The sequence below is a fragment of the Ischnura elegans genome, chromosome 6 (genome assembly GCF_921293095.1).
Source record: "Ischnura elegans chromosome 6, ioIscEleg1.1, whole genome shotgun sequence".
Lineage (NCBI taxonomy): Eukaryota > Metazoa > Arthropoda > Insecta > Odonata > Coenagrionidae > Ischnura > Ischnura elegans.
The window spans coordinates 93,998,003-94,025,216 of record NC_060251.1 but is presented as its reverse complement, the minus strand read 5'-3'; the positions used below and the strand labels follow the sequence as shown (position 1 = coordinate 94,025,216).

The 27,214-nt window shown below is 38.5% G+C and overlaps 1 protein-coding gene across 4 annotated transcripts in view; it reads right to left on the bottom strand.

The window, feature by feature from the left end:
- Positions 1-7: 7 nt before the first annotated feature.
- The window catches only part of LOC124161204 (ras GTPase-activating protein-binding protein 2), a 54,842-nt gene continuing 27,635 nt past the window's right edge, over positions 8-27,214 (bottom strand). For all 4 annotated transcript variants that reach the window (XM_046537461.1, XM_046537464.1, XM_046537462.1 and 1 more), the window contains exons 8-12: positions 26,131-26,243; positions 21,873-22,137; positions 9,828-9,946; positions 8,276-8,422; positions 8-4,974 (exon numbers count right to left, since the gene is read on the bottom strand). In XM_046537461.1, the coding sequence (XP_046393417.1) occupies positions 4,699-4,974; positions 8,276-8,422; positions 9,828-9,946; positions 21,873-22,137; positions 26,131-26,243 (920 nt within the window). In that variant the 3' untranslated portion in view covers positions 8-4,698. The remainder of the gene's footprint in view (positions 4,975-8,275; positions 8,423-9,827; positions 9,947-21,872; positions 22,138-26,130; positions 26,244-27,214) is intronic.

Sequence of the window (27,214 nt, the reverse complement as noted above, 5' to 3'; positions counted from 1 at the left end):
GCTTAACTTGGCTGTGAAATATTAATGAGGTACCATACTTTATTGCTAATTAAGTAACAACTTGGTAGAAACAAGGTAAAGGCATCCATGTTTAATCATGTCAAGGCTGTCCAGAAAATTAACCTCAAATTTTACTACACATTGCTACTGGAGAAAATAAACATCACAGAGCCAATTCCACAATAAAAAAATGGCCAATAAATCTACACAAAAATTAAAACATTTTGTACCAAATGATATTATGATTTTATGTAATGCAAATTGTCCATGAAACTATTGCTTGCAATGATTTCAAAAGCTTACTCTCATCTTTCCTCAATCCTAAGGACATGATAATCTTAGGCAGCAGAGCAATTTGATTACTGCCAATGCACAATAACTAATAAAAATGTTTCGCAATAAGTTGACAACAAGAAGTTTGGTTATCTTTTTAAAGCTGCAATTTCATTAGTGAGTCCTACAGCACAGCTATTTTCACAAGATATGCTTTAGGTGCATCAGTTCACCTATATAGGAAAAAACCTTTTAAGTCTCATATTCCAAAATAAATGCACAAGTGTATAAAAAACAACTGATTGGTACTTCACAGACTTCAACAAATACAAAGAGTACAACGCAATAATTTGTCAAAACAACTATGGCAGCAACTGTTGGGTTTATTATGTTCTTGAACGGACATGATTCATTCTCCACAGTTTGATAGACCATATATCTGTTTAAATTTTTTATTGGAAAATGAAAATGCACCCACCAAAATCATGTTAGGGAAAAATGGTGGGCAACGAAAAATTACTTCAGAGCCTGCTTAGGCACACAAAGAAAAATATGCTTTGAGCAAACACAAATAAGTATGGAATAGCAAAAAAACATGGGAAATTGTGCTAGGCATAACAACAGTCCATAATCTTCTAGCACTTGCATTAAAAGAGCACTGCATTTGTGAAATCAAGGAACAAACTTCTTTCATGATGTTAGTCAAGGCATTGTGCAGATGCAGTCACATTATCTTTCTCCTCAAATCTGTCCCACAATTCATACCACAAGAAAGCAACATACACATATTATTTCACACACAGCTCTGCTTCCCACCATACTCCAAAGCAAATTATATAAAAAAACACATTAGATAGAGCAATGTAACAAACACAACAGCAATGAAGAGACATCAAGTAAGCAGTCTTTACGCCAACAATACATTGCCATGAAACTAAACAGCCAAAACCTCCAGAATTTTACCCAGGGATGGAGATGAAAATTACAAATCGATTTTAATGTTCTAAAATGTGGTAACAGGTATTTTTCAGAATTCACATCACTACCACCTTAATTTTTAATTATTTTCCGAGCCTATCAATGATATAAAATTGAAATAAAATGAAGCCATTGAACAACAATGATTTAAATTTTTTGAACTAGGAAAATTAAATTTTTATAAACATGGGGGTCTCTTTGGGACTGAATTCTGCTTTAGACACAACTGGGAGAACCTAGCCTTTTGAACACTATAATTATACCACAGATACTCAGCTGAGAAATGAAATACTAACAGATACAAATCAGAAGTTTTGTGTACTTAGCTCAAGGAGATCCTAGACTAAATACTTTCCCAGTTTTGAGACGTTCATCTGTCTGACCACCTAAAATAATATGGCATATTTTTTTAAGCAAAGCATGTGGCTAAGTCCAACCACTAATGCTTATCTTCCCATGAAGCTGTCCTTCCCATAAACCAAACAACACTATCAAGTTTATCCTTGCCATCACAAATGAAAATTTAGCTGTAACGTTGGAAAAACACTACTGCACATCATCGATTTGGAATTCTACATCAGACCACATCCCATCAAAATTTCACCTATTCAATGCACTTCTCTGATTTGAATTTTTAAATACAGTTAATTTAAAAAAAAAGAAAAATTAAACCATCTTAAATGACACTGACAGTGATTAGTTAAATATAACAATAAATAAAATGCCTAAGGGGGCAGGGAGGGGAATCAGTCAGGTACCACTCATAATGTGGTCGCATCTTGATTTTTTCTTCATATTGTTCACAGTTAAAAGTTGCTCACAACACGTGGTACTTGGTTGATGATGAAAGCTGGCAGTTGGCTAATGTTGTCCTCATACTACAAAGACTAGCTTCCTCCATTCAACTTCACACTTACAAAACATTTCCACACATTTTTTTTCCTAGAGCACAACCACAAGAAACGGCCAGTTTTTAGCCTACCCCCAAAACATACCCACAAAAATAGTTCGTTTTTTATGAGCACTACAGTGCTGCCATTTCAAAGCTATTCCAGCCAAACACCACACACGCAATTTCCTTCGTTTCTACTATGCTTTTCCGAAGCAAACCCTTTTTTATTTTTTGTTACTGAAAACCAGTTCAATAGTCCAAGGCCTTATGTGGCTACTTTCATAGCACTATCTATTTAGTGACATAACAAGAAATCAGAATCTAGCAGGTGGTATAAGGTAAGGATTCAAGATGACGTAAACGAACAGAAAAATTAAAGAGTTATATATCACTGGGTCACACTTCCTTTTTTTTTTAACTGGCAATCACAGCACATCCAAGAACTGACCTGGTCACTAGACCAATTCCTTCAAAGTGTTTTTAACTCCTGTACACAACAAAATATTTGACTAATCAGTGATAACCATGATATACTTACTTCCGCAGTACTATATTTTGAGATAGAAGGTAGTTCCAATTTTTTTCCATTTTATTTTAACCTATTCCCATCGAGGAAGTCAGTTCTACCTACACAAAAGCTCCTTGATTTCGTGATGGTTTTAATATATATGTATATATAGTTTATCGACTAGTGTAATAAAATTGTTGAGGAATGATGCAATGCAGTTTGCAAAAAAGTAATACACACAACTACCATTATGATTGCTAAATCTACTTTTTCTCCAAAAGTGATCAATTAATCAAATGACATCCCAGAAACAAGGATTAAATTATACAATAATGTAAAAAAACCTGGCAGTCTGACATTCATGATTCCCTCAACTGTTAAAAATATCTCGTTAAACAGGAAAGAAATTCATCGCATTTCCACCAAGAAGTCTCCGTCAGTAGGACTAAGATTAAAAAAAAATGGATGCAGCTATGACCTGTTACAATCTGTCTAAACTCGTCACTCTCTAAGTCCATGATACTGGCCAGCTAATACCTTCAATCCGGAAAACCAACACATATGCAAAACACTTCTGAAACACAGCCGATATCAAGATCTTCTATTTCTCACTTCTTCATTATTCTGATAAGAGTAGTGCCACCAATCACTAAGTTCACCAATCTCAAAAACACCTAGTACAAAACCCATCGTCCACCAATAACTTAAATAAGTCACGCAAGTGGTTAAAGAGGAAAAGCTGGTATGGATTAAGGAATATTCCCCGTGAACAAGGCTCAAATTATGGGGTTTCCAGTAGAAGATTTCTTGCATCACCCTAAATATTAACCAATACAGAGGCATTTTAGTACAATGTCCGATTGGCATCTCTACGTAAAGCACATTCTTTTTCACTCCATGACAGATCAGCACCACATAATGCATATTTTTTTACCCCATTCTCCATTTTTTTTCATATTTTTCGAAAAATTTTAGAACTGCAGAACTGACTGGTTTCCTTCTAACTCCATTTTGACTGTACTATGCTTTTTTCATAACAGGGAGTTCTGGCTGGTTATCCACTTCCCCACAAAAAGACACATTACTTTTTTTGGTAAGTTTTGTCAACACTTTCCCATTTTTTTCATTAATTTTTGTCCATTTTGAATTCACTTATTTATTCTTTTAAATGTTACACTTACACAACAACTCCAAAAAAAAAAAGTACTCACACCATTCACACATACACACTCATATTTACCACCTCTCGCATTTCTTCATAAGGAAATAGGAAAACAAAAGAGAAAATGACGGACTTTTCTAAAAAATTCGCAGAAGGAAAGGCCAATTGGAAAAGGGAATGAAAAGGTGGTGCACAATAGAGATATATGTACATACATATAAGGAGCACCAAAAAAAAGTAACAAGAGGAATGAATTTGTATTACTGAGGAAAATGTAAGAGCTACAGTTACACATTGGTTAAAGGAGACATCTTTTTTTTTTGTCATCTTTAGGAAAAATGGTTTCATGAAGAGGTTCCCACATACTACAATGTTGCTGAAGGGTACTTAAGCTATCTCTTAAAGGTAAAGGCTACTTCACCTGTCAGACAATTGTACCAGGAGGCTTTATAGTCCCAATTGGCATAGATTAACAATGACGTGGACCAAACACAATTGCCAAGCCTCCTTTTTTATAAACATTCAAACCTTCACAAAAAAGTGAGATAAGTTTGCACGATGTCTGAGAAAGGGAGCAGGATGAAAAGGATGAAAATGGAGAGGGGATGAAAGACATTGATTGAACAAGAAGGACAGGGATTTTCTTGGGGGAGGGGGGAAATCAGGGGTAATAAGGAATTTCCGTATTTTTTTCTACCTCCCGGCCACACAACCCTGATCTGCACTCAATACTGACCAGGAAGTCACAAAATAACAATTCCGGCTAAGAGACACAGCTCCCGACCAAAATTGGAATGGGGATGGGGTGATTTTTCAATAACTGTGGTCGTGGAGGCCAAGGGTTTTCAGGGATCAGATGGAAAAAAAGATTTGTTATGACGGCTGCTAGCGACGGTTGTAAGTGCCCCTGTTTAACCCACCCCCACGTCCGCCTTCTCCACGTGAGAACGATCCGGGACCACTGCCGCGGCCCCGTGGCATACCAATCGGCATACCAGAGCCCCTCATTCCCCGAGATGGGGGTCCGCGGCCCATTGTGTCCCCAGAGCCCATGCGTCCATTACCGCCACCACCCTGGCTGCCGCCTCCCTCTTGCCTTGGCCGGGTTTTCTTCTCCTCCACATTCAGCTTTTGACCACCTTCACCAGGGAAGTAGATGGGCTGCGAGGGAAAAGCAGGAAACCAAACATTTATAAACATTAATGGCCACTAAAATATAAACACCAACTGATCTGGGCTTGATGCAGAGGGAGATACAGTAGACTCTTGCCATTACCAAGCTCACAGGACCGAAAAACCCGAAGTTCGTAATAACGATGTTCGTATGAACGTTTCTTATAGGAATCGTCGAAAAAATCATTGACTGTCAAAATTTCTGGTCTCTTCAATTTCTTGTACTTACAGGGTTCCCACTCAAGAAGATAAACCATTTTAGGCAGAAATATTGACTACTTAACAATCATCGGCCGCACGTTTACTAAAAATTTAACAAACGCAACAGACGCCGTGAATGCAAATGCAGCCCTGAAAGTGCTGTTTCTCCTGGCGTCACGTATCGTTTGCAAAATTCAGCTTCGACTGAAGTTTGTGAGTGGGAAAATAGAGGGACCAGGGTGCCAGGGAGTTAACAAGTGTCTGAATTTTCGTAAGTGTCAATAATTTTTCGTTACCAGTCTTCCGGCTTTGGTACAGGCTTAAGTTCAATGTGTCATCATGGCACACAAACCAATAATAGCGCTTCGAATATACAAGTGCAGATAAATCTGTGGCCATGTCTGCGCGTGACTAATCTTGAAATATGATCGAAATATCCACTTTTCTTTTAATCGGTCAATCGCAGTTCTACCATCGTAAAATCAAGATTGAGAGATTTTTTAAGGTTTTATGACAAAATTCACGGCTTTTTCCAGGTTTTTTCACGGTATACGAAATTCACGGCTTCTCGCGGTTTTAAGGTTTTCAAGGTTGAGTGGGAACCCTGACTTAGAGTTGCACCGCAAAATAGTGTGAGTCAAGTGTATAATAAACATGATTAAATTACGTGCAAATACATTAAAACAAGCACATTCGTTTCATTTTCTCAAAACAAGAATGAGGCATTATTACGGCTGTGCGAGACTCACGACCATTCGAGAGTCTCGACGGTCGAGACGAGAATTTCATTTCTCAGCATTGTCCGGACGAGACTCTCGGCGAGGCGAGAGTCCCACCTGGGCCAAGAGTCTTGACGAGAGTCGAGAAGTCTTGCCCCTTCGCGATTTCTCAACACCCGTCGAAACTCCCGGCTCCTCAAAAAACATAAAACTATTTCTAATTTAGACATTGAAAATAATTTAACAAAAAGATTATTTTAAGACATCTTACATATTTACAAAACTAAAAATAGTTGTAACATAAGATCAACATTAACAACTTAAGCATATTTTATTATTTAATTAACTAAAATTGACAGGTAACCATGAACCTTAGTTACCATAAATAAACATTGCAAAAAGATATATAAAATTCTACAGACTTAGACTATGATCTTATATTTTCTGTTAATTTACAAGTGAATGATTCTTTTTTATTATATTACTGTAATAAGAAACATTGCAGTAACTCTTTAACATGTATCAAAATTATATGCTCAATTTAATTTTAAGCCCTGATAATTTTTTGTAAATAAATGGAAACGTCGGAAAATTTTACATTTCAATTTGAATACCTACACTCCAAGAATCAAATTTTATATTAAATATTGAGGTCAGGAAAAGGAATTTTTTTCCAAATCCCTTATTGGGAACTCTAGTAGCATCGTGCACACACTTTAAAAAATTGGATGCAGAGGGTAAATCATTGAATAAAATATTTTTATAATGTGAATAAATCCATAAAAGTCGTAATGGATACCCCAGTAAACTCTATCGACTGATTGCGGCTGAGTCTCGACCGGTGTCGAGAAATCTCAAAGGGGCGAGACTTCTCGACTCTCATCAAGACTCTCGCCGCGCCGAGTCTCGTCCCGACAATGCCGAGAAATGAAATTCTCGTCTCGACCGCCGAGACGAGACTCTCGCACAGCACTAGGCATTATGCAATCGAGGGTTGACAACTTCCCATATACAGTAAATCCTTGATATATAAACAAGATGCGTTCCTTGAGACATTACTCGTAAGTTAGTCAACGATTGATTTACTTCATAATAAGTTTGTTCATATTAACGAGTGTCTACTGTATCAATGACAGAAAAACTGCTGGACTTTCCCACAAACTTTATTCATCACACAAAGTATTTCAACCCACATAGCCATCATCAGGCACAAAAATATGTAAACATGCAAGAACACAGATATAAATACTAATTCTATGAGTCGGGAAATAGAGAGGAGGAGGAGGAAAGGGGAATTTTCACCAAGCTAGCCCTTATTTTGCAGAATTAAGGAAAGTTAACTTTTCCTGGTCTCAAAATCACCTAAATGAAGTTAACATTTATGCGCCAAAATTTGGATACTTTACAATAACTTGAGCCTGTGACACATGTGTTAAGTACGAAAGACCTAAAATTGATTTTTTGGGCCTTAAAATACACTATTCCAGCAAAGAAACGTTGAAGTAAAGCTATTTAGGGTTAAAATTTCGTTTATTTTACTGCATTTTAAAGAGTTACTGAGATAAATAGTTGCCCTGCAATCTCTTCCACCCTCCAGAGCCCTACCCAGAACTATGGCTCCATTGAAGTATGGCCCACACCACTTACTTCTGCTACTAACTACTAACTACTAACCCTACATCCCCTCCCCTTCTATTTCTAGACCTTTAAAACAGGGACATTGACTGCCCTGGGGCAGCAGAGGAGAGGTATCCAGCCATGGAAGTAAGTGGTGCAGGCTGTCCTTAGGCTCCGCCAGTTTGGGGTAGTGGAATAGATAGCGGGGCACTGTAGGTCTTGAAGGTATGGCCGAAAAAAAATCAGTCTTAAAGACCTTCACAGTAACATTTTCTATCAAAATAGAGGTTTTTCAGCCCCAAAAATACTATCTTGGGTCCTTTGCACTTAGGATTCTTGGGGCATGGGTTCCTATTATTTTAAAGTAACAAAATTTAGCATATCTTCATTTAGGTAATTTTGAGATGAAGGAAATAACTAACTTTTCCATATTCTGAAAACTAAGGGCCCGTCTAATACACAATAGCTACATGCCCCTAAGATGGAGTAACAAACTAAATAAGGGAGGGGGCGGGAGAGCTCAGGTTTTCTGAACTTAAGGGATGAAGGGTAAATGGATTGTTTGAAAAGTGTTGGACACTGGATGAAAAAAATAGCAAAAAACAGAGGAAATACCTATTTATATAGCCTGATTTGTCGACCAAGACAAAGTTTGTGGTAGTAAGGAAGGTATGGATACTAAGACGGAACCAGTAAGTAAACCCCATTAATGCTATTTTGGCACACTAGTTGTTCAAATACAAGGTACTCACCTTCCGGCTAAGAACGTCTTGCACACTAGCAGGATCTTTGAAAACGATGAAGCCATAGTTAGGAACACACTTGCCACCGGGTCCTTTAGTATTAGGCTTGCTGTGAATCCGGAGGTCCAGGATTGTTCCAAATTTACCAAAAAGTTCCTAAAATATCAGATCCCAAGAATACAATTAGAGGGGAAAAATAAGCACATTAACTATAAGGTCGGATTTAAAATTGATCCTTTGCCATCAAGACACATTTACATCACTAGTTATGAACAGGAATTTTTTAGTTTTTTTTTCTGCTCCTACCAGTTCATAATAAGTACCATTAGCCACGAGTTTCCCTCTCAAGTAAGAGGCAAGCTTCCCAAATGCACTATATACCACATTCTCCTAAAATGGTCCTTTTTTTTAATTCCCTGACAATATACCAATTTCCCAAACCAATCATCAAAACATCACCCATTATCAGGAAATTTTATTTCACCTACACAAAATTTTCACATAACACAGAAAATGTTAAAAACTATAACAAATACATAAAAACTAGAAGTACATCCTGGTGAAAAAATGTAATTAACTTTCAAAAGACTAGCATCAAAATCACAATGTTTTCAGTTTTTGACCTCAATTGCATAGTATTTGGCTAAAAAATACTTATGACGATAAGGTAGCATAAATATGGAGAAACATATAGTAGATCTCGATCAAAGTTTTCACAGCTCATGATGATTAATAAGTGACATATGGATGTATGCTGCTGGGTATATAGGATTTTGCAGTAATCATCATACCTGATGATGATTGTAAGGTGATTCAAAACATGTGTTGTGAAATGTTATACAGTGAGTCCTTGTTCTACTTCACCCCGTTTCATGTCATTTTGCGATAACGTCACGAAAATTTTGAGACCGTCATTCGTTTATCGCACTTACGCTTCGCGATAACGTCAAGTCTTTTAAATTTCGCGCAAAAAAAAGGCGAAGCGGCGGGCGTTACAGGTTGTTCGTTTTGTGGGCAGTAATATAGTCAGTCTATACAAAGTGTAAAACAGTGTTGTTTATTGATAATTGCGATTACGGTTTTAGCAAAAATTTCTGCAAAATGATTTTTTGCGCAGGTGCGCAAGGTTTTACTTGACATAATGGTTTTCAGGAACCTAAAAAGTGCTTTCAAGGCATTTCTCCGTGTAGAACTCTGAGTTTTTGTCGTCACTTTTTTCGCAGAGTTCACAATAATTTTGGTTCCTGTAACTGCGACGATGTTTCAGCGATTATGATGCCCAGGCGACGCTCGCCCGGGCGACCACCATAGCGAAGCCGAAAAGCAAATGCTGGAAGATACAAAAATGGATAAGGATTTACGTCACTGCTGCTATTGTCGTCGATGAAGACAGGAACTCGTATTTATGCGATAGTTTGGCATTCCCATCGTAAAAAATGCCCCAGATATTTTGTTTTGAGTTCAATGGGAAGTTTACATAATGTGTACGTAAGATAGAGAAGATCCATGAAATGAATAAATAACATTTTAAAATTTATGACATTAAAAAATGAATAAATACCCTCAAATCATTTTCGCCAGCATGATGAGGAAGATTTCCCATAAACAACTGCTGACTGTCGGAGTACTGATGCATGCTGTTGCCCATTCGGCGTCGATCTCCATCGCCACCCATGTTCCCTGCAAAAGAAAATTATCATTATTATTATTGCAGTCTTCCACTGGTTTAGACAAGATTTACAACAAACACAACACATCAACATCACTTTATCACCTCCCTACACTGCACCTACATTGAAGTTCCTTCCCCATACTGACATTAAGAGGATTTACATAAAATGGTTTTGTTGGGGTGATTATCAAAATGATACATTAAAAGACATTCTGCTTCTATCCCTCATTGTCATTGGGGTGTTCACACGGCAAACAGAGGTTCATCTCTGGTTCACACAAGTTGAGGACTTACTAAGGATCCTACTCCAACTAGCATTTTTGCAGAAGTTAAATCTGCCATTAGAGCCACACTTTTTTAGTTAGAGTAATTTATGCTAGAGCCAAGAGCTCTCCTGAATTAATTTGCCTTTCAGCCACACCTGTGCAACATGACAAATAGAGAATTCGTTCACTGTTCAAGATATTGCCACTTGATTTGTTTGTTTTGCTGTGATGCATGTAACAAACCGAATTTATGTAAATTTTAATTTAGAAAGAATTAGTGATGGGTCGATTCCAAAATTTTATCGATTCCGATCCCGATTCTGACATTTCGATTCCGATTCTACCGATACCGATTCCATCGATTCTGATGCCATAGGCTCCAAGAAAAACAACACTTAATTCCAGGCAACAAGAAAACCACTTTTAAAAATGTTACTCTGTGAAAGAGGCAGTTGACAAAAGCATCTTTCATATCATCACTATGTAATTAAAATATAATAGCTAATTTTCAAAACAGAACGTACCTGAAAAGTGTTGTTACATGATAGGTATCACTTTAGAATAATAGCACTCATGTTTAAATTTAAAATAAAAGTATCTCCTTTAATATCTATCTTTTATTCATGATATCTTATCATTATCAATAATGCCTCTCAAATTTAGTCTCCTTTTACAGACTTTAAATCTTTGCTCAGAAAGCGAAGCATCTTCACTCTGTCAGAATAAAGTCTGTTGCATTTCACTTCACATATTTTTCCTGCATAACTAAATGTCTTTCACTGAACACAGTGGATGGCGGTATGGCAAGAAACCTCTTCACTAATACTTTTAGCCTTGAGTACGATATACAAGTCTTCCGTTATTTCCCAGGGATGGAATTTGGTGGTGCATTCATCTCTGATAAATGAGCTTCCACTTCAGCTTCAACAGTGTTTGCTATGGTGACTTAGGGTACTTTTCCAGATGCATCACTGTATCTTGACCATATACCTGTCACAGGCTCCCTAGTCTGCATTTGCTCCTTCGGAATATAATAGGGATGTGCAAGTAGCACTTTTTGATCTCGAGTCGAGTTGAAAATTACTCGCGAGTATCGAATCGAGTCGAGTCTAGTATGATCATTTGTGAACCAGGCAATACAGCAAAGCATACTACAATATATTCTACTCCAATTTTCTATATTGAATGTCTAATCTAATGTAAGAAGGAAAATATAATGAGGATTGTTGATGGTTATTATCAAAAGTAGGAGATGAATGAAAATTAATGTGTCTTCAACAGTTCCATAGGGACAATTGAAATTAATTAACCCCAAGTAATATGTGGACCATATATATGTATCCAAACTGCAAGGTAGAGCCCTGAGTCTAGTAATTTTCACAGCTATAATAAAGATTACATACTACGAATATGAATCCTGAATTATTTGGCCCTTTCAAATTATCAAGCACGAAAACCAATTATTCTACATGCTCAGCCAGCTGGTTTTGACGTCTCCATGTTACAGTATTGCTACCTGCAGAAAATTTTCTTTAGCTACACACTTCTGTGAATGGGCAAGTACTTTCCAACCAAAATTGCAAGATTTCGGAGACTGGAATTTTTATTAAAAATTATATCAACGATTTTTTTGGATCTTGAATCTTAATGGAATTAAAGTGGACGAAGCGAACAAACTATAGAGCTAAACTTTAGTTTTGTAGAGCCAAAAACATTCTATACTTCTCACGTCATTTAATCAACCTTAAAATCTCTTGCTTTCTTTTAAGTTCAAGAAAGAAAATAAACGCTACAAATGACTCTAATGGACGCAGTAATAAAAGAGGCTAAAAGAGCCTTGTGGTGTGAAAACTCCCCCTTCCGTGCGACTCGCGTCGGCAAAGGTGGAAAGGGGAAAAGGGTATCGGTTGTTGCCTTTCACGAAAACAGTTCCTTTTCCTCTCTCTTAAGCATGTTGACTTAATCTCTTAACTTTACTTCAAAACCCGAGCCATATTCCTTATGATTGGGATGGTTCCGAAAAATATCCAAACCTTGGTACTTTCACTCGAGTAATGCGCTAAATGGTCCAGTCTATCTATACACAATCCTTTTCAACATCCTCAGTTTAGTGTTTCAAGTCAATGAAGACAATTATCCATGCTTTAAATGACGATTTTCAAGACTAATGTATTAAAAAAGTTGAAAAATCGGCCTCAGTTACGAGCCTCAAGAGTTCCGCGGCGTGTAGCTCAGCCTTGACGCGCATTTGAAAAATCTCTCTCATTTCCTTCGTCGCAAACATTTTTTTCCCAAGATCTCTAGTTAGTAGTCTTTATTAATCCCTACTTTGTATTGTGATTCAATTTTTCCTAAACGAAACGTAAACGAAAGATAATGTCTACTTTATGTCAAATTTCACGTGAAAAACGGGTCGACCATTTTGCGCTGTAAAAGCAGACAGATGAGAGCCAAAATATTCAAAATTCATTGAAAGTATAGGCAAAGCACCAGGATAAAGGTCATTTTGGACTTTATTCCAGCTTTTTCCGATTTTGGAGCAGTGTGCGCCGGGTCGGAAGACGATCGGCCACCGCGGATGATCTAAAGGTGTTCGGCACCCACGTCGACAACTACAGTAGACTCTCGTTAATACGAACAACGTTGTTACGAAGTTCTCGTTATTACGAAGCAAATCGTTGGTCCCGTCGAAAAGGCCTATCCAAGCTATAGTAAAAGAAACGTTATTACGAAATTTTCGTTTTTACGAAATTACGAACCTAAGTCCCGGTCCCGGCGGTTACAATATGAACTTTATTACGAAGTTACACGCACAAGTCACGGCATTTAGGTGGATATTCACTACACTTAAGTTTTAATAATCGCGCCACGTTTAAGTTATTTTCGTGTACTGTGCCAAAGAGCGTCAATTATGGTTCTTTAATCAGTTTACGCGCTACATCATATAACAGCCTTCATTCCTGTAAAGTCGTGGTGACCCACTCATAACCGTTAGTAGATTGGATGTACAGTCAATCCTCTTCCTGTACACATTCGATGTACGAATTTTCAGAGATACGAGCATTCAAAACTTTCAAATTTCAAATTCGGCGCCTTTCGATTTGGCCGATACTACGCGGTGTGGCACTAGGAAACTCTCACTGTGATCACGATCTGAATAAGGTATCATTGAATCCAGTGTGAATTTAGGAACTGTTCAGCGTTTCGCCCGTTCTTCGTTACCGCGGGGAGCTTTTTTTCGGCTCCGGATGCATCGCAGGCCCCGCTAGATCAGTTTGCCACAGTCGTGAGTTAACGCATACGTGTAATGCAGTGTTGCATCCCGCAGGATAACCGTACTCCCCGATAACTTACATGCAGACCGGCTGGCGAGGGTTGTCCGATTACGGCACAATAGGAGGGGCGGATAATCCTGCGCCAGCACGGTTTAGAGCCAATCGCTGCCCCCCAACGCACCTCACACCCTCGCCTAGTCATACAACGTTGTCAAATGCATAAACGAGCACCAAAATAAGCCTGATCCACCAAAATAAGCCCATTCTTCGAATCACAAGAACAAGTGATTATTCCTCTAGGTCCTTCACGGTCGTCGTCCCTTCCGGTTCTTCTCTTCATGGAACACTTTGTAAGCGTTTCCCTTTCTTACCTAGCCCCCTTACCCCCTACCCAGACCATTGTCTGTTACTGGACAACTCTCGGTGGCCGGACTGTAATTTTATCAACCTTGGAACAAGGTCTTGGGACGCATTTAGTTTGAACATCGGAGTTCATGTGTTTGGGAATCAACCCACGATTGCGTCATGGTGCAGTCTTCTGTTGAAAAACTGAAACGAATTTTCCTGTTTATATATATTTCCGCATAATTTAATAGCGTTTATAATACACTATTTCTTTCGACGAATCCTAAAATAAACGTTCTTACGAACTTCGTTATTACGAACCTCCGATTTTTCGGCCCCGTGAACTTCGTAATAACGAGAGTCTACTGTATAGTGTATACAGCAAGCTGCAACCGCTGAAGCTACCAGGCCAAGGAATTAGAATGACTTATCGGCTTTAAAAACTGTTTCATTACATGAGTTCCATGATAGCGCTTCCTGTCGGCAGATTGCTGGACCTACTAGCTACGAAAGCTCTGTAACCTTAACTACTAGACTCAACATTCGTAATGCTACTCGAAACGCTCGAGTCGAGTACCAACTACTAGACTCGACTCGAATTCTCGAGTACTCGCACATTCCAAGATATTTGTTTTGTTATTATGATTACGTGGCGCGAAAATTCGAATGACTGTTGGAAACGCGGTCGTATATAAGTTTGTGGTTTGAAGTACTACTGGAATCGGAATCGATTTTTCACTTTGGCAAGTACACGTTTTCGATTCCGGTTCTTGGTCGAGAATCGAGGAATCGAAGAATCGAGGAATCGAACCGACCCATCACTAGAAAGAATTCATGACAAATTCAAAGACTTTCAGACCTTAAAGCTCACACAATGGAAGCTTGATATAGCAACAGCTCTTAGAAATAAAAAATCACTGGCTATAGCAAATTGTCACCATTACCCAAGGTAATAAAATGATAAAAAATGCCCCCCAGACATTACTATGGCTGTTTTTGCAGAGAGACAAAAAAAGCCAATTCGATAGAAATTAAAAGTCATATTTTCAAACATTTCATATATGATAGTTTATAAACTTTCAATGTAACATGAAATCCTCAGCACATATGTTGGATATCATACGCTGGTGATCTAAGAAGTCAAATTTTAACAATCCCAGCATAGGAGACATTCACCTACTGAACTTTATTTGCTGTCATTTATGTGCTGTTATAACCCCGATTTATTGTATTCTCCAAATATGTATAACTGCAAGTAATGGCAAAGCATCAGACTTTTAAGGCTAAAACTATGGAAACCATTCCATAATGCATGCCTTAGTATCTATCCGATTTAGTAGTTATAACGATAAGGTGGCAGCTGCAATGGATGATGGAATGAACAGGATGAAACTTTAGTTCGACATGATTAATGGAATATCATCTCCTGCAGTTAAACGGCAGAATAAAAGAGAAAATAATCTTCATTTGCAGCAAAATCATCCCTATAAAAGGTCAACTATCATCCTTCAAAACGGCTGAATTCAGTGTCATCGGAATCATGAAACCAAATACAGTAAAGACAATACAAATTTATGATACTATGAAGAGAAAGTGTCAGTCCCGATGAAAGCCTGTGCCAAATGCATGGCGAATTTGAAAGTACAAAGTTTTCACTACTACAAATTTTTTTGAACTTGCAAACCTCAGCCATGATCCCAAGGAGGAAATAATATTTGTTTACACAACCAAGGGCAATACATTCGGCAGCAAAAGTATTTATGAGAACATTTTACAATGTTTCATGTTGAGGTGTGTTGCCAATGTTGAGGTCAAACTATGGACAACAGGAATGAGATTGAGCTCATAAAATTCTCATCCCTTTGGTCATCCCACTGGAGTTGAAGCCTGCACCTTTTGTTCATACGTCACCTTAGGGGCACTTCACAGGATGGATCGATAGGTACACAGAATATTTATTGCCTCTAGTGCTATTGGGAGTTTTTGAAGACATATTTTCTTCATGTTTATCATCACCTATCTTATGTGCTACCTAGAGAAAAGGCAATGGTAATTAAATGCATCCCTAATTGGTTGCTCTATCATGCCATCTGCATCATAGCAGAGACCTCGAAAAATATTTCCCCAACGACAATAGGGTGGTTTCCTATTATTTTTTTATTGCCTAAATCGAAAGATTATTACTCCTGGAGTACTTATTTCACGCTTTTAGATTATTAAATGACAATATCTATTTTTCGCGATTAAATGAAAAGTGAAAATTTTCAAGCGCGCGAAAATGCGACCATTAAGTATGAATGCCGGGAAATCTCTCCGCATGACATATTTCTGGTTCCCGCTGCCGCAAGTGAGGTGACCTTGAGGCGAGGCTTAGCGCTGATACGACGCAGGCTGCTAGCGGGTAGCTGAGTACCCTGCTGGCTGGTAGCGCTTGGCTTAAATAAGGATTATTAATACCTTATCAAATGAAGAAAACTTTCCGACCTTAGCCAGTTTTAATAAGTGATTATTAAGACATGTTTCCCTGAGCTCTGTGCTTCATGCATGCATTGGTAACCTCAGACGATGTATAACTCCTATCTTCTCGTATAGAAACTAGGTCCCTGTGACGTCACATGGAGTGGCATCGCATGGGCGCCAATCTGGACCTTTTCAAATGAGGATAAAAATGGACCATTGCCATTCGTCTAAACCGGTATTTCTAAAACGAAATAATTTTTATATTATGAATACAGTAATGGTGGGTAACGAATCACAATCAATGCCAACTGAAAAAGTTTATCAGTGAAAAATGTGCCAAATGATTTGATTCAAAAGATTCATTTGTTTTTTTCAAGAAAGCAGGTAATTAAGTAAAACAGATTTAGCATAGTTAAAACTATAAAATATAAAATGGTTCTACTTTTGGCTCGACATGAGAGTATCTGTAGTGATAATTAAATGTACCAACATGACCTGGCAGACGTACGCAATTGTGGTTTCTCACGAATTTTATTTGGTGGTCCCAAATGGCAGCAATATCTAGTTCAGTATGACTTTCGCAATCAACCATAGTGCAAGTGGTCTTTATTAATTGACAATTGTCTCCTATTTGTGGATTATATGATTTATTAGCTCAGTTATGTATTACTGCCGTTAATTTTCTAACAAAAAGTGGATACAGTGGAACTTGGTTAGTACGTTCCTCCTTAGTACGGCGATTTCTCTCGTTCCTGGTACCATCCGAACAAAATACAGGTAAAAGGTTTTGGCTAGTACGTTTGAAAAAATTGTGCTTTCCTGGTTAGTACACTTAATTGCTTGCCGTGATGCAACCCTCAATTCGTTCTCCAGTATCTTCTCAAGGATTGTGAACCTCCGAATTCACGATTTAATTTATTATAATCAGCCATTAACATTCATTCCACATCTCTCTTTCTACGACGGTGATTTATCCAAATGCATTTCTCAATTCTTATGATGTGATGAATAATAAAATGCGGCCATTTTTCAGGAACGTCTGACTATGCAAAACTGCAGCCAATGAGAAGCCCCAATTTTCCCCATTCCGAGCACCTCACCTTCTGTTGCCTTTGGAGTTCCCACTGTGCACAAATTTTGCGAGACGGCAGTTGTTGCTTTTGCACGAGTTATCATAGCGAGGGCAGTTAAATTACAATTGAAATGAAAAGAAAACTAGTAGTGAAGCAGATTACAACTTGATATAAGATTGAAATTCTCGAGGAAGTGGAAACCGAAATCCATTCATAAAGCTAGTGGTGTTAGTGCGAAGATTAAATATTCTTGCATCCACATTAAGCACGATTGTATGAAACTGCAAAAGTCCTAAGTCAATGTGACAAAAAGCAAAAGCGCGTTCTTGATTGGAAATTTCCAGAATTTGAAAGATATTCTTCTTAAATGGTGCAAACAAGCACAAGGTGCGAATGTGCTGTTTGATGGTTCCATTTATTCGTCTTGAGTGTGAAATAGCAGATCACACAATAGAAGAAGCAGAAATTACTCCTTTCCCCTAGAAAGTAGCATCAGATTGCTGGGGAGATGAATTTCAACGAGTATTGCGAGCGTGATGATGATCTCACTGTTTGCCAAACCATGTCAATCGATGAAATTCATGAACAGGAGTTGAAAGAAAACGAAGATGGAAGTGATGAAGATGCTGCTGAGGAAGGAAATTAGTCTTATCCAATTCCCACTTCATCTATAGCAGTCGAGGCTGAGTCCGTGCATTACTTGACTACTGTTGCGGGAGCAGACGATGCTCTGGATCTCCACGCGAAGCTTATCGTAAAAATACTTTATCTCGTCACAAGATATAGAAAGCAGACGAAATTAGACACATTTTTAAGTAAATTTCAAATTTATAATATAAAAATCATCTTGCATTGATTTCGTAATCTAATAATCTTGTGTGTTATTAATCGCTATATCGAGCGATATACCAATCAATATGGTATCATTCCAGAAGCGAATGTGTACAGCTGTTGCCGTAATTTAAGGTCAATAAAATATTGCCCAATTTTTATGATGTTTAAAAACAACCATTTGACATACTCATGGTTATTATATTCTCTGAGTCCGCTGTGAGAAAGAAGAAATTAGTTAGCTTCACTTTTCCTCTTTCTATATGTATATGTAGGATAAATCACAGGAGATAGACGCCGTCTAAGGGGAACTGAGTGGCCTAGGTTTCTAGTGTGAGTCAGTCATCTGAAACCCTAGGTCAAAAACAAGCGGCAGGTAGGGGAGTTTCTCCCTTAGTGACGTATTTTTAAAATGCTCCCGTTTGCTTTTCTTGTAAGCATCGCGCCGTCACGTCGGTACCCCAGAGTTGAACATGGGAGATCGAGCAAGGTTTTTCGCTCCGGAGGGCGCGCTAAATTTACTGCCACGAGTGGGCATCCCGCGGCATTTATACTGCATATAGTAATCGCTTATCAAACGTAGAGAAATGCGTAGTTTTGAAGGACATACCTGGTTAATAGTCAATATCTGTCTTGCCGAGTAATTTCCATTACGCTGAGGATCTGATTTTCCAAAAATCATCTTCAGACGCTAATATGAGGATTATTGCAACTGAAAATTATATTGGTATCAAACCTGCACTTTAAAAAATTCGAACGAGTGTGTTCATTGTTGGACAAAATTGTGTATGGAAGAAATCAGAAATGCTTTTAAGTGAAGAGCGCGGAAGGAGAGGTCCAGGGGAGGGAGCGCGATCCCTCCGTCTTCGAAGCAAGCAACGAAATACGGAGGGGAAGGAGCGCACTCCCTCCCCTCCTTATTTCAAGCTACGAGGCTAAGAACAGGTCCGATCTTGCATGTGACGTCGTTGCCTTCAAAGCGAAGGGGCGAAGGTGCAGCAATGTGATATACGCAGTTTGCGTTGCCTAAAGTTTCCAGTCCGTCTCGTCTTATTTGGATGCGCTTATGTTACGCTTGTTTCTTCCGAAATTGTCCTGTTTGGACTATTTTGAATATTAGTAGCCTTGTTGTAACTATAAATCTTTGTGTCAATCAATTAGATCACAAAAAACTTAAATTCTGTCAGATATGCGTCGCATTGGATCTCTTTCTTTTTTTGAACCTCGTGCGTGTCTTACAATTATTGAAAGCTATAGAGATATCTTCGGGCTCAGTAGATGACTCACCTAGCATTTGGCCTCCATAAACTGAGAGATCGATCAAGGTCAGTTGGTGAGACGGGGTAGGGATGAAACAAGTTTCCATTGTTCCCCTGTAACTTGATGTTTTCCTATTTTCCTGTGGGGTCTCGGAAAGGAAAAACACGGCAGCAGTATTGGCTGATGGAGGGTCGAATGTGGCTTCATTAAATCTACGACGTGGTTATTATCCTACGGCGCTCAGATTACCCCGATTGTTGTCCTAGCTCTTTGGAAGGTTCATGCTATGTGCCTGTCGTGTATTGCCTTAAAAATTTCCACGGCTGCAATTCTATTGCAATACTCCTGCGAGAGCATTTAAACAAAAGTGTTCGTGAATAGGACAAGCATCGTAGAGCAACGGCGTATGCGAAGAGATGATCGGAACTCTTTCTGCTCCCTCTTATGCCGCTATTGCCGCTGCAGTTATCAAAATTTCCTCTTTCAATTAATATTGAAAGAGGAAAATTCGATAACTGTCGAAATTACAGTACGCCTGGAATTTCGACAGTTATCGAATATACGCCTGCAACACCGCGCGATAGTATTAAAAAAATGCCGCATAATTTTTTTCTTCATAGCTTAGATGCTCAAAATAGGGGTGCGCCTCTTACACGTGTGCGCCTCTTACACACGCTTATACGGTATATACATACACAGAGAATTATATATAAATATCTGTAGTCCAAACTATCCGTCCAAAAATTATCAATGTCTTTTGTCAGTTCCGAAGTAAGGTCCCATAATGCAGCCAGATGAAAATTGGCGATGCTCCTTCACCAACGTCATCCCAGAGAACTTGGCAACCAAATCACCCCACCACTTATGTATGCATCTTATGCGTACGCACTTATGTATACCTCTTGTAAAGAAGGGATGGATATGTAGGGTAGTCTCTGAGTGCATCACTCTTGGAACACTCACCACTTCCACAACTGGCAATAATTCACATCTTGTTTATAGATCAAGGACAAGCGTTTATATTAATTTCGAGCGATGACATTGAGTAGTTGGCATACACATTGAACAATTTCGAACTAGACTGTGGGGGGCACACAAGGATGACAAATGAACAATGAGTTTTTTTGGCTTTGGAAAACAATGCAACTACTTTTATCAGCAGGAAATCCAACCGCTACCCTCCTAAGTTAACCTCCCTGACCCTAGCCATCATTTTTTATGCCTTTCTGTTCCATTTTTATACACTTCACTTCCCTCACCCCTTTGAACCCTGTTATAGTAAAACCAGAGTCACAACACCATTTTTCTGTCCCCAAAGAGCTCCAGCAATAGTATTTCAGAAACGAAAATACAGCAGACTCCCGATTATCCGGCTGCGGTTTATCCGGGTTGGGGATTATCTGTGCATGATTTTCATTTGCACTCAATTTTTTCCTCAATATTTATTTTAAAAATCCAATGCAAAATCATCGGAATTATGGCATTAATGCTAGGATATACGGGGCTTATTATTTCCGTTAGAATCCCTTTCGTAAAACGGAAGCGATCACGCGCTAGCTGCATTCACGGGAGCACCGTGTTCCTGTTTTCCAAGCCTCGCAGTGCACAACCGCGCTCCTTGATCATGGATACACGTCACACAGCAGTTGCAACCCGAGCAACTTGCGCGAGACGCAACTACGTGGCGTGGTGACTGACAGAGTAGTTTCTGACGTCGACCAGTGGTTTGGAAGCATTCGTGCAAACCACTTTTCTGTATCTGTGATCACACAGCCACGGATGTGTGGATTTCGAAACCAGGCCTCAATGGAGCATTAATAATACGAGTTAAACCATGTTATCACCGCTAAAAAGATAGCGAACTGGCAAAGAAAGCTTTCAAGGAGTCCGGGAAGCACTCTTAAATAACAGAATAACTGCATAAATAATGATATATTGTTGGTTTTACATAAATTATGAACATTACTAGACATTTAAGTGAAAGTTTGGATTATCCATGTTTTCCGGTTATTCGTGCCATCTATCCCCATCATTAGCCCAGATAATCGGGAGTTACTGTAGCGATCGCTCGACGCATCATTTTCTAAATCACATGGTCATTCCCATCCTCCCTTTTATCATCGCTTATTCCGTCGCTTCCAGTAGTTACAACTGTCTTTCAATTAAAAGCCAAGAGTGGCATTACAATCTCTGTTATGAGCTGTGTCTGATTGGCTAAAAGACAGAACCAGCAATGGTTACAGCGACAGGAAAAGGGATGGGATAACCATCCAGGGAGCCATAGCAGAAAATGATTGCAATTGATATAGTCATATTTCTGCCATCATTATTGCGATCACCAGCGAGCGATGGCTCGGATGGGATGGAAAAAATGATCGTGCGACTCAAGCTTATGCTCAAGGATTGAATAGAATGAGAACTCACAATTCCCTGAGCCACTTCCAAGCCAAGATGATGATCCAGTCTGGGGAGAGTTGACACTGTCCTCTGACACTCCCCTTCCGGGACCGCGGTCCCTGGTGACTCCTCGGATGGCACCACCCCCACTACCTCCTCGGGAGCCACGGGACAGCCGCTGAGGCTGAGGCGTGTTCATTCCACCCCCTCCACCACCCATGATGTTGCTTGGGCTTTGGCCAGACATCTGACCATCGTTCACATCCTTGTTCTCTCCCCGGTTCATGAGGGGCTGCAAATGTAAAACAAACTGGGATGAGTCATGACATCAATTTAATTGAACTTCACAATCATAAGAAACAAACCACAAATTACTGGATTTGCGACAGTTTTCCCAGATAGTCCATGAGATTCACAGTTATGTGTATCTGTGTTGAATTTTACCAGTGAAGGAAGAAATAAAAACAATTCAACTGTAAATTTTAACTTAGGACTTTCTGAAACTCCATTGGTACAAAAAATGGGTTAATCTTAACAGAAGTCTGGAAATATTGTGCGATAAAAATGAAAGGCATTAAGCTTTGCCTACAGGTGCCACAACGTACACCTGCGACCGCCATAAAAGGGGGAGAGCTAGGAAACGTATATATACGGCTTTCGTACACTAGTGCAACAAAATCTCCGACGAAAATATACAGCTTTCGTCTCCCGGGTCAAGAAACGTCCACACGTATATTTACGTCTTTAGTAGGGAAAAGGTTAAAGAAATGTAAAAGAAACTGACAAAAGACGGTGCATATCAGAATATGAAGAACTACAAGAAAAGCGGGAAAGCTTCGAAAGGCATGGAGAAAAATTGCAGCAAGTAATCAATAAAAATTGAATTGAAGAGGTTCCGAATTGAATAAAATATTAAAATAATTCAGTTAACTAAAACATAAAAATTATACTCAGGGTTGCCACAGCTTGGAGCCTGAAATTCCCCTGATTTTTTCCCCTGTTAGTTTATTTATTAGTTTTCCCTGATTTCCAGATCAAATTTTCTTTCACAACAGCATTTTGGCTTGAGCATTCAAGTGTGACATTTACATAAACCATGAATCTCATTTTAATCATCATCATCAAAACTAGCTGTAAATATGACATGTTAGAAAGCTTTATTAGGCAATTTCACAAAGTGTAAGAGGGGGGGGGGGGGAAGGTACAGTAAAACCTCTTTACATCTTAATGGAGGGGACCAAAATTTGGGCAATTTGTTGTATGGAGGTTCACTATAGAGAGGGTTAAGTGATAGGCACCATTTTTTCATATCCTTTGGAGATGAAAGGCACTAATCTCTTTCAAACCATCATATCTATGCGTTTAAACAAACGTGCATGAATTATTGAACATAAATTAATTATTTAACAATTACAGAAAGCAAGTGCTATCACATGATTTGAGAGAAAAGGATGTGATCTCTCTTAATTCAACAGTCACTTAAAATGATTAGGATAGTTGGATACCTCTTTTCTTATTTACTGTTAGGCATGTTCTCATATGGAACAAAATGGCCACAACTAATGATTAACATGAAAATTACAACATAATAAAGGTCTATAAGAAAATAAAAATAAGGGTGAAACATTTATTGCTGAATACAGTGGAACCTCGTTAAAGCGAGTACGGGCTATAGCGACACCCCCGCTATTACGAGGGATAGCCGATGCACCGCCAATTGACCCTATAATAAGCATGTTAAAAAATTCGTTTTTACGAGACCCTATGGTGTTGGCTCTCTCCATAGCGAGGGTTTCACCGCCGGAAGACTTTCATCAAGACTCCTTAACCTCTGTAATTGCTAGCGATCTGTTAGGAATGAAGTTAATGGAGTGCTCAGTCTCAAATTTATGTGGTAAACTGTCGTTCGATAAATATAATGATTGACGAAACAATGCTTTGCATGATTTTTATCCAGTGCGGCGCTTAGAAATTGTTTGAATAGTTAGTCGTTATTTGAGTAAGGAAATTTAGTGATGCAAAAAAACATCGCCTTTCGCCTGGATTTATGCTTACGTTTATCAGATAGATGTTTATCTGTCGCCGCACCACTCCTGTTCCTGTATATCTGTTCGCAACAGATATATTGGCTATTATTTGCTCCACCTCCGGTAAAGCGGTAACTCGCTATAGCGAGTGTTTATTAGTGCACCGTGGGGTGTCGTTATATCGAGGTTGCACTGTATGTCATTCCATGTACGTAATCACGGCTGCATTAATGGTCTCTAGTTGTCTCGGTACGATTTGCGGAGGTAGTTAGGCCGTCTCGGGGGTGTCTCCTTGGTATGATAAGTGGAGGTTTTTAAGAGATAAAGAGGTTCACTACAAAGAGGTTTGGCTATAAATTTACATGTAAATCTGATGGGACCGTAGGGGTGGTATGAAGTATAGAGGTTTATGATGTAAAGAGGTTCACTACATAGAGGTTTTACTGTGGTAGGTTTGAATAGAGGGGAATGAAACAGAGAATGAGAGAAGAGTGAAACAAGGAATGGTGGGGTTGTAACAAGAGAAAGGAAAAAATAGGTTGAATGGAAAAGTCTACACTGCCTTGGATTATAGGAAAAGCATCACTAAGGTGAGGTTAGGAAATGGGAAGGGGGATTTTGGACTCACAGGTTTTTCTTTTATTCAGGGCCACTCAATTAATATCTGCTTGATTATAGCAGCAGATTTTTTTTAAAGTGCCAAAAGCCACATGCTCACTAGATTTTTCAATTTACTCCTTCATTTTCTAATTTACTTGCAGAATACAGAATGAAATCTCATACTATTTTTGTGACATTGGTTTTGTTCATCATGTTGTCTACTTCCATGAGAATTCCTAATTTTGCACTAAAACTTAACACTTTTCTTCTTCTTTTACCACTGTCCATAGTGATAAACATCACAACACCGATTATACCATTGCTCACTAAAGTAACAACACAGCACTAGACACAGGAGAAAACCACCAGAGAAACTGGAAGGGTTGGCAGCAGAACTGGAGCGGGATGGCTAGCAACAGGGGATGGCAGTTGCCCACCACATTAGAGGGATAGGTTTTACAAAGCCCACTGCAGGAAGTTCATGCACTCTTCTAGTCTGAGGAAAGGTCCTAAGGATAAATTTCTGCTTCAGCATTCATGGGCGAAAATGATAGCTTTTTTCACAGTTCTCACCTTCTTAAAATAAATGATGCAGCTATTATGTTTTATAACAGCTTACATGAGATTTTTAATAATATCTAGTGATTGAAGTTATTTCAGTACAATTAGTTGAAATGGGATTTTTTGCACTGTGAAAAGGCCATTTTTGATGTTTGATAGCTGGCTTTAACTTTGTTAAAAGTGGGACTTCATTAAAAGCAGGTTTATTTTATGTGGGCTCCACTGTAATAGAGTAACAATTAAAAACAGAGAATCCTTTGGCTCAAATTGTTGCAGTTCAAGTCATCTTCAGCACTGAATAAAATTTTAACTATGGTGAAAGAGTTATTTAACTAGAAATAGAATATTCTGTAGCATTCATTCCAGCACCAAGGACAAAATAATAGAAAGTAGCTGTAAATATTGTATCTGAAATGTACTAAGTGAATTTCTTTGTTCCTTACCAATAGATGATGACTTTGAACAAGACAGGCAACTAAAGGCCTATGACATGTATGGAGCAGGTGATGAAGGATGAAAAATGAAGAATTAAGTTTTAAAACAATAGTTGATCGGAGAACAAGGGGAGACCATGTACCTTGCTCCGCCTTTTTCAATGCTGTATTTTTTATGGCTTTCGGAATGGTGGACATATATCTGAACTAGTAGTGGTTCCGTAGAATGGGCCATTATGATGATAAAAAATTGTCTCATGTCTATGATTGCTGCAATTAAAATTAATGACTTGATGCTCTATGCTCACAATGAAGACAGCAAAATAAACTGCCACGAAGAAGTCCCGAACCCTGGCCCCTGGGTGGGAATCTAATGCGATACCACTACCCCACCTGACCCGCCTGGTATAATAGGTCATATTTTGGAAAGATATATGGCTTGTGAAAAGTACCGCATGAAAATTAATTAATTACAGCCAAACTAAGGCCCATTCAACGGAACCACTATTAGTTCACATATGTGTTCACCATTCTGAAGGCCATAAAAAATACGGCATTGAAAAAGGCGGAGCAAGGTATGTGGTCTCCCCTTGTGAGTGGAGATGGGCAAATCATTCTTCCGATTATTGAATTATGAGGCACATTAAAATTTGTACAACTTACTGGTGACGTTGGTGGTTTACTCGGGGCACCAGGCATGGATCCAGCAGATGATGCAAATCCTCCTAGGCCACCAGATTTCACGAGCGTAGCATAGGTCTTAGGCTCATTGGAGGCTACAAAGAGATCAATTCATCAGATGGCTAACAATAACAACACTTTTCAGCAGTTGGGTATTTTTTTTCTCATTAGAGCACCAGATCTGCAATTCTGTAGAATGGTAGACCCTCGTGAATAATTCACATGTGTACCAATGTTTCATAAAAATGAAAATTTATAATACCATGCAGTTAATGCTGTTTATGGAATAAAATAGTATTAATAAAATTAAATGATAATGTACAGTATAACGTCAGATATATGACCCTTGTATATATGACGACGCCAGTTACAAGAGGCTTTTTTATTGGTCTGGTGAGCATCTCCATAGGACTACATGTATTTCAAACCTCCCCCGTTTCATTGTCACTTTATGACTATCTTTACTTCTATCATTATTTCAAATATTGATCTTAATTAAAATAAAGAATTATTTTCTCTTCAATTACTATTTAACCTACTTAGCCATGAAAAAAAATTTTATACTGATTTTTGGCCCACAGTAACTGAATGAATATCTATAATACATCATTTAATTGCAGCAACTTCTAGGCTATTGAAGGTTTGAAATGTAAGCAAAAATAGCTGGAGCAACATTTTGATCCAGTCCAAGCAGTAATCTGACATCCATTTCTTTGAAAAAATGCACTTTTTATTATCGTATTTGTTCTACCGTATAATTAATGTCTTCAAAAGCACAGTTCTGATTATCTCAAGGTGCCTACAAGTTATTTATATTTTGCTAATAGAGATAAGTCAGTCAGCTATACACTTGCTTGGGAGAGGTTTATAACAGTTTATGAGGTATATCTAAAAAAATAATGTTATTGAAATATATTATTGAAAATTAGGGCCGGATGTCAATACTTGAAATAAAAGACCAATTCTCAGGCTGGAAATCAAATTTTTGACTGTAAGATCACACGATTACTTTTCATTCATTCAGTTTTAATACGCTTCTCATAGTATTTGTTAGCACGATTTAAAA